This window comes from Papio anubis, chromosome 6 (assembly GCF_008728515.1).
Source record: "Papio anubis isolate 15944 chromosome 6, Panubis1.0, whole genome shotgun sequence".
Classification (NCBI taxonomy): domain Eukaryota; kingdom Metazoa; phylum Chordata; class Mammalia; order Primates; family Cercopithecidae; genus Papio; species Papio anubis.
The window spans coordinates 97,089,612-97,103,327 of NC_044981.1; the positions used below are offsets into that span (position 1 = coordinate 97,089,612).

The 13,716-nt window shown below is 31.5% G+C and overlaps 1 protein-coding gene across 8 annotated transcripts in view; it reads left to right on the forward strand.

Moving 5' to 3' along the window:
- The window catches only part of GRIK2 (glutamate ionotropic receptor kainate type subunit 2), a 684,613-nt gene that overhangs the window by 420,927 nt on the left and 249,970 nt on the right, over positions 1-13,716 (forward strand). For all 8 annotated transcript variants that reach the window (XR_002521364.2, XM_021936816.2, XM_031667694.1 and 5 more), the window contains one exon: positions 2,145-2,252. Coding sequence is in view for 7 of the 8 variants with exons in the window: in XM_021936816.2 (XP_021792508.1) it covers positions 2,145-2,252 (108 nt within the window). In the remaining variant the exon portion in view is untranslated. The remainder of the gene's footprint in view (positions 1-2,144; positions 2,253-13,716) is intronic.

Genomic DNA, 13,716 nt, shown 5'->3' on the forward strand with positions numbered 1-13,716 from the left:
ACAAAAATAGAATATATGAATTAATCAAAGTGCAAAATTTACTCCATATTATATAATGAAACCATTCTTATTACCACATATAATTTCTGATTATGTCTGTTACAGATCAAGCATATTCATAGTGAGAAAAAGAAACATTTTGAAGATCATATGTACCTACAAATATACGTCCATATATATACAAATACATATACATATATATTTTTCCTGTCATAAGAGAAAGTCCTTTGTTAGCTTAGAATACTTTTCATATATGAAAGTTTAACCAAGCCTTAATCTTTGCAATGAGATATCACAGGTATTATTACCATATGAGATTTTTTATTAATGGCTTAAAATAAATCATCAGTTCATCTTGTAATAAATTATTCATCATGAAAATAAAAGTGCAAATAGGATCATAATTAAGTATCTCTGAATATCCATGAATTTTCTTTGTCTAATTCTTATCAAACTCTCAGGTAGATGAATTTATAATAGTTTCCGAAGAATATGCCGTTTATTAGTTGCCCATATTCTAACATTTACTTCTGGTTTAAAACTGAGCCTTAGTGAGCTGCAGACATAGTCCACAGGTCTGGTGAGATGAAGAATTGATTTTTCTGAACTCAGCACTAGATTATTGAAACCATGCCATGTGTCAAGCAGCCCAAAAAGAAGCAGTTGTGTGACATTCCCCATTGTATTTATTGTAGGGTGTAATTGAGAATCTTGTCCACTAAATCACACAGTGTCCCCCTTATAAGGACCAACAGGAGAAATTTCTCTCAGGTCTCAGTGCCAGGAAAAGTTTTCTCCTGAGCAGCTGGTATGTCTTAAATTATAGACCCTGTATATTGTGTTTTTATCATATTTTCTTCTTTGTTTTGGTTGCTAGGCAGTTCAGAAGTGAATTTGTGATAAAATTATTTGTGCAACTTCACCTGGTATACATTTCTTTATGCTCTCTCTACCCCAGATTTGTTCTACTGTTTTACACTTCTATTCCTGTACTTCTTGATCTTTTTGTTGACTTTTTTACTATTATCCATTTTTGTTAGTCACTTGAAATTTTTTCTTTGGAAGACGTTAGGCTAGAAATATTTTTTTCTTCCTTATTGTAAACCAGTGAACACATGTTTAACTATAGCAAATACATGTTGCAGTATTTTTATGAATATATATTATAATTTTTCTATTTCATTTGTAACTTGTTAGCTGAAAACTATTTGAGAATCCTGCACATAAGTATCCAAATACCATACGGAGCCTAAGACATTCAGTAATATTAATTTCAAATCTTTATTGAAATATTACTCTTAATCTACTGATATTTACTTCTTTGGGGTCTTGTTTATATTATTTTAAACATTTTAGTTGTGAGTATACATTTTATAATTTAAAATTTCTGTATTTAACTAGTTTTTCCTAAGCTATTTCCAAATTACAAACAATAGAAAACATCTAATTGTGGTTCTATAACCAACAGAATGGGAAAATTTTTACATTAAAGAAGTCCAGGTATTTACTCACCTTTTAGGGTTGAACATATTATATAGCTAGATTATTATATTCCCATCTCCTTCTACATGACGTATATCTTGATATGAAGTAATTATAATACATTTCCCCTGCTCTTACTTAGGGGAAAGTAAAGGAGTAAGTTAATTATTCTATGGGGAATGTATATAATTGAGTTAGTATAACATAGCTTTTCCTGGATTTGGTTTCTCTTATTGTAATAAGTTTCTTTTCATATTATTATGAATTTGGTAGTGGGATTTTATAACAGTAGTTCTATCTGTATTTGCCAGTGAGATCTTTAATGTGTCATACACCATAAAAAGTAACTAAATTCTTCTTACTTTACTAAAAGAGGTATACTACTTACAACATAATAATAGAGTCTCTCATAGACCGAAAATTATAACTGGAAAATGCATTTTATAAAATGAAAAATTTATAATATATTTTCTACTGAAACTAAGATAATTTATGTAGAAAAACATTTTTCAAATTTCAGAGGAAAATTAAAATACTTTAAAAATCTCTAGCAATGTCAACTATGAAAAATAATGAATATAAGGTTCCTACTTTTATGAAAAAATATTTATTCCATCTTTCTTCACTTATTTATTATCTTTTTTTTTTTTCTATTCCCATAGGCACATTGGGAAGGCCTCACAGGCAGAATAACTTTCAACAAAACCAATGGCTTGCGAACAGATTTTGATTTGGATGTGATCAGTCTCAAGGAAGAAGGTCTAGAAAAGGTATTTCAGTCAGCTTATTTGCTGTAATTACTAAATGAAACATATCTCAAAGAAGACAGAAATATTCTCTGCTGCAGTCACATTTCATTGACATTTAACTTTAGTAACTCTAAAAATAAATATTTAATTCATTATATTGAACATAATAATTGACAATTAGGATTCAAGGATAAAGGGTATCTTAAGTCAATTTTATATTTTATTTTCTAACTAGAGGTTTTCTGATGCATATAATCTTTGAAATGCATATAATGTTAATTAGTCTTAAGGTTTAATATAGCAATTAGAGAATATGAGAATATTTGGTTTAATATGGGTCTTTATACGTGCAGCTTATAATCACTTGTGGTTACATAGACTTTCCAACTTGGAGCAGGCTATTAAAAAATTAAATATAAAAGTGTTTCCATTGTTTGAGTCATATTTAAGTGAAATATTTGAATTAATGTATGCACAGTAAATATGGCATATATATAAATGTAGCACACTACACTGGATCTATCTTACTTGATTCTATTGCTAGGGATTGTGGTAAAGCACCCAAAGAATTTGGGTATGTGCATACTTAATGAATATTTTAGTGTGAATTTTCTTAAATACATAATGTATGTATTTAGATATTTTTCTGTTAGATTCATTGATAATTGATGAGATATTAAATCTTATTAAATCTTTTTAGATATTATCTAGATATTATTAAATCTTATTAGATCTTATTAAAATAAGAACTTGAGAAAAATTATTTTAAATAAGAACTTGAGAAAAATAATATTGCTTTGAAGATAGTAAGCTATCTTATAGTTTACCTAGCAATGAAACATGGAGCTTTAGTTCTAGATAGAAACTGAAGAGGAAAGCTGAGACCTAAGAAGGGCTTTTTTAGCCTGCAAGATAACAGCACATTTGAATGCTGATTCAAATCATCCAGGAGAGAGTAAAACTACATTTTTGATAATGTCCCCAAGACAGTTTAAGTACATTATGACCAACTGATGATTCAAATTGATGTAACTGTTACCTCCTGCCATTGAGGATTTCAAACTGTACACTTTGTGAAGACCATGCAAAGTCAGGAATATTTTATAATAAACTGGAACCCAAGTATTCATGAGACAGTCCCTTCCTAACTATCTCACTCTTAAGATGAGAAAATTAGTCTGTGTCCAAGACTGGAGTTGATAATGGTGGAGTTCAGTAAGCTCTTAAGGAGTTTATCTTATTGTTTACTGGAGATGTTATTACCTTATTTATTTATTTATGAAATATCCAAATCACTAGGAGGAACTTGGACCATTGCTGACATTTCAGTACATCTGCATAAAAATGGCAATGCTCTTCATATTACCATAGATACATTCTTGTCTTGAATTCAAAATAAATAAAACATTACAAAGTTTTCTCTGTGCTCCATTGTGGCTTATAGATACGCCTGAATATAATGATTATCAAGTACATATGATGATTTATCACACTGATAAATGAGGTAAACCAGTATGAGTTTTGCAGGTTGCTCTGCAATTTCATAAATATTTTTTGTATTCTTTTCTAAAATCTGAAAATTCATTTTGCTGAATTAATTATGTGCAGTACTTATCCTCAAGGGGCTTTTCATGTACAGTGATAAGGTAATGCATATTTGTAAATGAATACAATCGAGAGCTATATGTTTCAAGCTTTCAAAAGTCCAATACAAATATAATTTCTGATAAAAAGTATAATTAATCAAGAGTCATAGTCAATTGAGTACTTAGAATTAGCTTTTAAATAAGTTGAATTATTGATTGTTAGACATTCAGTCATTTTAGAAGGAAGTAACAGCATGAGGAAACACAAACATAGCGTTTGATTTTATCATTATACACATACACATACACACAGTGGAAGAGGGAGATAAAGCTAAAATGCTAGATTTTAGTCATAACATAAATACCATGTTCAGGATATTTGCAGGATATTAGAATACAGTGCGAGTTTAAAGAAAGAATAGTCCTGAAGGCTATGGGTTACTTGGGAAGATAATATAGTTTAGAATAATTTGACTATGAGGACATGGATGTAAAACCATTCTAACAGGAAGTGGAGATGAGTAAACAGTTTTTGATAGAAGGCATTAACTGAACCATCAACAATGCTGTTAGTTCAAAGACAAGCAAAGCATTTGGACTATGTTTTTAAGGAGAAATGGAGGAGCCAGGTAGGAAAAGGGGGGATACCAGGGATAAAAGCATAACTCAAAGACTGGAAAATGAATTACCAAGTAGGATAATTACTAGTAGAAAGGAATTGGCATAAACCTTCCCCTGAAAATACAGATAAGCTACTGAGGATGGGTGGAGGTAAGTTAAAGAGAAAGGGAACAAAAAGTTCACATGAAATGTTTTCAATATCTTTGAAAATTTGTACATGAACTCATCAGCTAAAGGACAGAGGCAAAGTTTAGTCAGTTCTTAAGAAAAATTGAAAATTCCATTTTGACAGACTTGATTTTGACTTAGAAGGAACAAAGTGCTGCTAAGTAGCAAAAGGTCCTAATTTTAAATTTAATAGAATGGTTAAGAGCTCAAGGTCTAGATTCAGAGAGATTTGGGCTCAAATTCTCACTCTGCCCTTTACTTTTTATGGACAAATTTATTAATCTCTCTAAAACATGGGGTCTTATGAATCATGAGACAATAGCAGTTATCTGCCTCATGAAGACTGAGCGTTATTGACTTGATTTTTTTCCCCCTGGAAAGTACAGTTACCAACTCATTGATGGAAAAGGCAGCATCCCTACCTTGATAGAATTCACAGTTTAGAAGGGTCAATAGATGGTTATCCAAGAGGCTTGATTTTCAGTTCCAATTCCATCAAAACTAAGTGTGTGAACTTCATCCTGCCACCTAACTTGTCTGTGTCAAATTTCTCATCTTAAAAAAAAAAGTGGAGTGCAAAGGGCTGCCCTCTTGGACAGTCTGAAGTAAGAATACTATGGCCTCTAAAAGAACCCAGAAGTAACATCTTGAAATATATTGAGGCTAGAAATTTTAATCGTTAAAGTTAACAATTATATTCTATCGTGACTGAGAGACAAAAATGAAGAAGGAAAACATGTAATGTGCTAGCTTTATCCCTCTTCTCATGCCCATTGCCTTTTTTTCATTCTCATTCTGTCTTGGTCATCTTAGACCACTTCATTTAGTAGATTAATCCTCTAACAAATATGGAAGAATGTCTGTCTTATGCCCTCAAGAAGGTTATAATCTAGTAGAGGAAACCTGCCAATGATAAATAGACTCATTAGATGTATAAAATTATAAGACTTGGAAGTAATAAGTGCTGAAAAGTACGTTATTTTGTTTTTATGTCACTGACATGATAGATTTTACATAATGTTCAGAAACATGAACTTTAGGATTAAAACAGTTAACAGGAAGGAAGCCCATATTTCTGTTTTTTACAACTGTGGAACAGATAAACCAAGAAGAAATGAGTATACTTCTAATGAATGGGAAAAGGTGGGCCATGCTCAAGTGTCTGAGCCTGGAGTGGAGATGGGCATCCTTTCTACTTAGATAGTGTCCATAGATCAAATGAATTCTTTCTACTCTATTGTAGCAGAAGCCTTAATTGGAACCCAGCCCAATTCACTGTGGTCCCAAAAAGATCATCGTTACTATATATACAGCCAGTCGCTTCTGTCCAAACAAGCTCTCTGAGACCATGGCAGTGCCTTCAATGGAGGAGGGGAGGGCAAGAAGGGGAAAAAACAGTGGGTGCTACTACAGACTTTGTCTAGCTCAGGCAATACTTTTGCTTATGAGAGGCTGATATTGAGCACTCAAGAACAGGAACAGGAAAACAGAATAAATGATTTTCCAAGCTTGAATTCTTCTGGCCAGTCCAAAGATCGTATAGTGTATTCTACTTTCAAAATATGTTTAGAATCCATTCATCTCTCACCACATCCATTGCTGAATCATAAGGGTGGTACCTTTCAACTGTACAGCTACACTGGAATTCCCACAAGTCTCTCTGTTCAACTCTCTTATAATCCATTCCCTAAACCACAGCAGCCAGACAGATATTTTTAAAAGAAAATTGACCCATGTCATCCCTCTGTTTAAATGCCTTCATAGGTTCCGATTGTATTTTGAATAAAGTCCAAAGCACCAGTGACTTCTCATCATGTTCTCAGATATTTTCTTATGCCCTACCTACAGAGGGTTTTTTTTTTTTTTTTTTTTTTTTTCCATTTCCTCAAGAAAACAAAGTTTTCTTATCACTTTGGCATAGAGTAGTAGAAACAGTTTTCCCAGCCAGGAATATCCATTCCCAGTGCCTTTGCCTGGAGAACTTTTACTCATCCTGGTGGTATCATCTTGAATATTACTTCCTTGGATAGGCCTCCTCTAAGTCTCTAATCAAGTTTAAATTTTTCCTAATGCTCTGCCCTTTTTCATTTCTGACTCTATCAAAGTCCGCAATTATTTATTCATGTAAACTTTATAAAAGGGCTATCTCCCTAGCCAGAGTGCAAGACCTACTAGATGGAAAATATATGCTCCCTTTTCCACTATTATATATTAAGGCTTTGCAAAGTATCCCTTGTCTTGAGGACAAAGTATGTACTTAAGAAATATTTGTTGACTGTTGAATGAATAAAGGATCTTTATGGAAATTATGAGATACTTCACATAGAACGCTTACTCAAGTGTCTGATGCAGAGTTATTTTCCTATAGCACAGTTTGTTGCTTTTCCTAGCTTTGCTCTGTACCTCCAACATGAGAACAAGGAAAGACAATAGTCAAGGGGTCAGTGGGTTGGGGTCATGGGTCAATGTTTCAAGTGGGTAAAGGATTTTAGATTGCAGAACGTCACCCCAAAGTCTGAAATTGCAAGGATCCACATTGCTTCAGTGTCAAACCTGGCCCCATTCATAGCGCAATTAAAAACTCCAGTTTTTCTTATGCCCTACCTACAGAGGGTTTTTGTTTGTTTGTTTGTTTCCTCAAGAAAACAAAGTTTTCTTATCACTTTGGCATAGAGTAATATAGTTTTCCCAGCCAGGAATATCCATTCCCAGTGCCTTTGCCTGTAGAACTCTTACTCATCCTGGTGATATCATCTTGAATATTACTTCCTTAGATAGGCCTTCCAGTATTACATTAAACAGTAATAATAAATATTCTATTTATAATTATTCCTTTTTTGTCCTTATGAGTTAATAGTATGGAAATTAAAAAAAGCCCACCCAGATGAGAACAAGCAGAAGTTACTATTCAGAACTTACTACGGGAAGGGAGGCAGCCATCATCACTTGCATTAAACTGGGGTTCAAAGGCAAGCAGGGGAGTGGAAAAGTTTTATAGTGGAAAGAAATGAAGACCTCAGCTGTGCTGTGATTGGAGATTGCTGGCATGAGGAAACTGGATTTGGTCTAACTAAGCAAGGCACCTGGATAATGGGTTTGGGGGGCATATTTGACTTTCTCTGGCTGATCCTGATTTGGAGGGTGGCAAAAAATTGGAAAACTGGAAGTAATAGGATGAATCCTGATTGTTTTGGGTAGATTGTTGGCTGAGATTGTGTTTGGCTTCCTGAGATGCTCACTCCAGAGCTTCTGGATCAAACTTTGTCATCACACATGGTTTGGTCATTGTCTATTTGTGTATTCAGTCTGTGAGTGGAATTACTGAAGTAATTTGGAGGGAGAAGAATAGCAAACATAAAAAGAATCAGGAAAAATTTACTTGTGAGGAAACACAAAAACATCATCACCAACAATACATTTTTGTTTTGTTTTGTTTTTGTTGTTTAGAGTATGTAACCAGGATGTAACTTATTGTTGGAAATGGTTTATCCTTATTGTTCAGTCACCTGAAGCTTAGCTATGCGCTTGGGAAAGACCAGCTTCAGAGGGAAGAAAACACAAACTGATGGCATAAGATGTTACAGAAATACTCTTAGACTATAACTTCAAAAGGATGCCATTTACAGCAAACAGAGTTGGAAGGGTTCCACACAAAATGCGTTTAGACTGAATTGATGATATTATATAAAATAGTGGAATTTCATTGCAAGATGAGCTACCTAGAAGCCATTTTTGGGAAAACAACCACTTAAATTTAGAAAAGAATTTCCAATAGGAAACTGTAATGCAATAATAAAATCCCTGAATCTTAACTCATGATTGAATTTTCTTATAAACTCTCCTATGTAACCACAGAGTACTTCATGTGTTTTACAAGAGAAAAAAATCAGTCTTTTACTGTTATACTTTCTTGGTTATTCAAAATAATTTTTATTTTACTACAGAATATTTGTTTCTGAGTACAGATGTAAATTAATATTATTCTTGTGTACTTCTCTTACCCTTTTTCTAGCATCAAAGTTTGCCATTCTGATTATTTTGTTGATATTCTCCTGTGTGATATTTAAATGAAAATAGACATTGGAGAATAGAATTTGTTATCTCCTCAGCAGATAGGCTCTAATAAGCCATTATTAAAATTGACTTTATGTATTAATATTATATTAACTTTGAAAAATAGAAAAGATAAAACTGATAAATTTCTTTGGACAGAAATAGTGCTGAGGGACCTTGAAGCATTTGGGACTATAAAAAATAATCACAGTGTGTTTGCCTCAGCATAGGTTTGTAATAAATCAGCTTCTAATTTTGTATCCTTTGGGAAAATCTTTAAAAAATACAAAAAGACATTTTATGAAATATATGTCAATTTCTATAGTTAATAGTATAAATATAAAAATAATATGTACATGTCTAAATAGTATTTATAAATAATATAAAGCAATATATTTCACATTTGCACATCTCTAAAAGGTAGACATTTGTCATATTTCACTTTCATGTGAAGCTTCATTTTAACTTTTAACACTTACACTTCTTAAATATTTACTGCTTGCACCTAGCAGTCTAGAGACTAGTATCAGTAAACCATAGGCTTTTTGCTAAAACTCAACTATCTTGATAATATATGAGGAGGATAAGAATTAGTAGTGAAACTCTGCCTGCCTGAGTTTATAGGCATATGTGTTCTAGAATTAGAATATGTTTCAAAGTGCTTTTTAAATATTTTTTGTAAAATATGTATTTTGAAGAAAAAGTGGTTATTTCTACAGAAATCTTTACTATTGACCTTTCTTTTACTTGTTGAATCCTGCCCTCATTAAACTTCCTATGAAAAAGGTGTCTGAATGGAATTTACAATCTTCAAAACTTATCTAAATCTGAAAATCTACCTTAGATAGGTGAGAGCTATATTGATTATAGATTTCTAGATACCGGATGCATGGCAGTTTTTATCTTCCTCTCTTTGGTGGCATTTGGTACATATACTCAGTCCCCATGGCAACAATGACCCCCAACTTGTCCAGGAACTGAGATTTATCTTGCCTTCCTGTAAGCAATGCTAATGGTGGTGTTAACTAGTAATCTTTAAATAAGTCAAAAAGTGATGTTTGCTTCTCAAAAACAAAAATACTTCCTGGTCAGGATCCAAGCCTATTGCCTTTCTTTGGAGATGTTAGCCATTTAATTTGTCTAACTCTTATATTGAATTCATTATAAGCCCTGTCTCAGAACTGTGCCAACATTTTTGTGCATCAGTGTGTATAGTTATCATTTTGCTTGGTAACTTTACACTTCCAGGACGGTAACATATTTCAGAAAACTATTTATGGATGATGTTTATGTTTAGAAATCAATTAGATTGCCTTATTTGAGGTCACAGAATTTATTGTTTTGGTTACCAAAATGTCTCATTTTGGCCCACCAATGAATAGTAAATATTGACTTTTTTTCTTTTAACCACTAAATTTGAATTAACATATATATAAATAAATTACAATTATGATATATATATAATGTTGTAATTGATTGATTTGATTTCAAATCAAATCAAATCTGAACTACATTTTTATCTGTGGAAAAAATGGCTTTTAACTGAATGTTATTGTATTTTCATATTTGGGAACATTTAATTCATTGATTCAAACATTATTTAAAAAATCAAAATCACCACCTATCTGTTAACTCTTTAATTGTGCTTAGCGTTAAATTGCCCTAAACCCAAATAAAAATCCTAAATGAGAAAAATCAGTGTTTAGATTATTAATTCTTTTCCATGAGATGATTATATACTTATTGATTTATTATACTCATGTTAGCACTGTAGTTCTCAAATGGTAAAATCTCAGATCCTATGAACACTAGTTGAGAGTTTCAGGATACTGATTACTAAAGTGTTCTTTGTCCTATCCTTATAGGCCAACTAACTTATATCTGAAGGTCAGCCAATTCTCAGACAATTGCTCTGGACTCTAAATTCTAGCTGGCAGGAAGCACATAGGCTTTGCTGTAAAATATTTCTTTTTGTTTTTCCAGAGCTCAGGTGCCAATGTTTAAGTTCTCTCTTTTCAACACATAGTTCAATGGAAGTAAACCGTTATTAAACTTTGATGTCAAGGGTTATTAGACAGTAATGCAACTAACTATCTCTACTTTTTATTTAACTATTTAGTATTTGAAGGGGTGAAGTAAGCAAAACAAAAGTCTCTAATTTCCCACTAATAGTGATAAAACTACTCTGTTGAAAAAAATCTCTGTACCCAAAATTCATGCATTGTATTGGATTGAGCAACCTGGGTGTTCAGAAATAATAGGTATATAAATTAATAGAGAAATAAACAATCCACTAATTCAATCAATTGCAGGACATATTCATCTTTCATATGTAAATCAGCATTTAAGTTAAATCTCTTCCTTATGCTTTCTATTTCTCAATTCTCTCAAACAGTACTATTGGGGTGCCATTTTTTTTCTCAGAGAAATAGTCAATATACTTCAAGGAAAACTATACTTTGTGGGTCACATGGTTGGCGGCAACTCATTACTGGAAAGAAATTTCTTTAAGCAAACGTATTCTGAGATGGAGAGTCCGCATTGTGCTAAGACTGTTAGAAACACATGTACAGTGTGGTTTCTCATTATCATCACACAGGCTCTCTTTGGAGAATTATGGCTTATATTCTTTATTCAAGGCTGACACATTCTCCTGACATTAAGTCAAAACAATGTACAAGCAAATAACTCTTTTTCTTTTTTACATTGTTGTCTAATGGAAAACTATATTGATTCTTTTTCCATCTACCAACATCCAGTGAATATTTTGTTAGTCAATGCCAGGAAGATAGTATAAAGAGAATTTTGATAGATTTGTATCAGGTATTTTTTAGTGGAGAATTTAAATTGTTTCTTACTTTAAAATAAGTTTAACTTTATTTGGAACTAGTATTTTAAAAACTAACTGGGAATGTTTATTTTATTCCTACTTAAAAAACTTTCTTGTATACATATCAAACAGATTATTACCGTAAATTTCATAGAAAATAAGAAACATGTCACATTGATTCGGCATACATAAAACAGAGCTAACATGCATCTTTAGAAGAAATGATAAGATGCTAATTTCATAGGTTAACAATTATATAGCCCAATAGAGGAAATAGGAACATTTTTTGCATTTAAAGTAGTAATATGAGTTACAAAACAAAATTTGTACTGAGAAAACAATCAACAAAATAAATAAACAATAAAGGATCAACTAATTAATTAGATAAATAATTTAAAAATTATTGTGAAAACTGTTCTTTTTCTACCTAGAAAAAAAATACACAGAAACCAAAGAAAAAATATACTTATAAAACAAAATTACATGAAGAATTTATACATTCCTGAAAAACAAAACCTATAGTGTGCAATATTTATTTAAAATACTTATAAAATATAATTTGGAAAAAATTGAAATACATAGTAAAGGTATGTGGCACAATATTTCAAACACTAAATACGATATTGAGATAGATCTTAAACAAAACATTAAGAATAACTCAAAAAGAGAATAATAAAATATGGAAAACAAAATATGTAATTATAAAAGAATAGACACATAATGTATGTTCAACATTTGCCAAATGAATGAATGATATTGGAATGTCAACGAAAAAAGTCTGAAAGTTTTTATCATGGAGTAATTCACTCACTTACTCTATTTATTTATTCAATAAATATTCATTGGATATTTATTATATAATTTAAAGACTGATGAAATGTTTCGTTTTGTCATGGCACTTAGAGTCTAACACAGCAGGATGAATAAAAATGAAATATAACTTGGATTCAAAGCAATACATAAGTGGCATTTCTGAGATGACAAAAATAAAACATTTATTTCTGTTCAATAAATATGATTATTTATGTTCAATAAATAAAACATTTACTGGTTATATTTATGTAACCAATACATTCAGAGATCTCACATATAAAGCCCATAGGATGTCCTATATTCAAAGGCCTTCAGGTAAAAAGATGAGTATGCCAGTCTCCATCCATAGGGAATTTACTTTTTACTAGACAGAGGTAAGTAAACAATTAAAATATAATGTGATACTTATTGTAGTAAGTAAAAGCAATCCTAAGTTGTCTGCGTGGAAGCGTAATAAAAGATCATCCATTGCTGCACAGAGGAGGAACTGTTTTATCTATATTTTGAAACAGTGATTAAGGTATATGCATAAGGTAGTGAAAGGGAAAGAGTAGTTCTATAGAAGACATGAGGATGCAAATAATTGAGAACTACAAGATGCCACAAAGTCTATGTTCAGAAAATGGAGAAATGCATTTTATTTCTGACAATTTAAGAAAAGAACTATTATTTCTCTACTCAGTCTTTAGGTAACATATTTTGCAAAAAAATCATATATACATGGTATACACATCCATATATAACATATACATAAATGCTACGTATGCATATACATAAATGTACTGTATATATAGATACATGCATACATATACATATGTAAACATCTACACACACACACACACACACACACACACATATGTACTGGTTGAGATTTAATATTTCCAAATGATAATAATGAAGAGTTTCAAGAAAAAATATTCACCAACAACGAAATACATATGAGGTAGCTGTCAGACTTTTTAAGCAACATTAATACTAGAGAAAAATAAATAAATAAAACTTAGCTCTGAAGGAAGACAGCTCTGATACAATAGGTCTTCATTTAGCCAAGTTTTCATTATTTAAGAAGGTAGCAAAAATACCTTTAAATCTCCAACCTATCATTTAAGTATGTCACATAGTTATCTTTTATAAATACATATAAATAAATATTAGTAGACTTAAATGTATTTTATCTCCCAATTACCACAGGAAAATTTCCAGGAGTAGAAAATAATAGTCTTTTATAAGAACAATGATAAGTGAAAAGCAAATACTCAACAAAGAAGGAACTGTGGCTAGATATCCTAGTAAACATCAAATTCAGTTAAGCCCAAAAAAAGATAGTTTCGAATAATGGGTTTACAAATTATACCAAAATTATAGCTTTTTCCTTGTAGCAAAATAATTCATAATGCACAAAGCAAAATAAAGA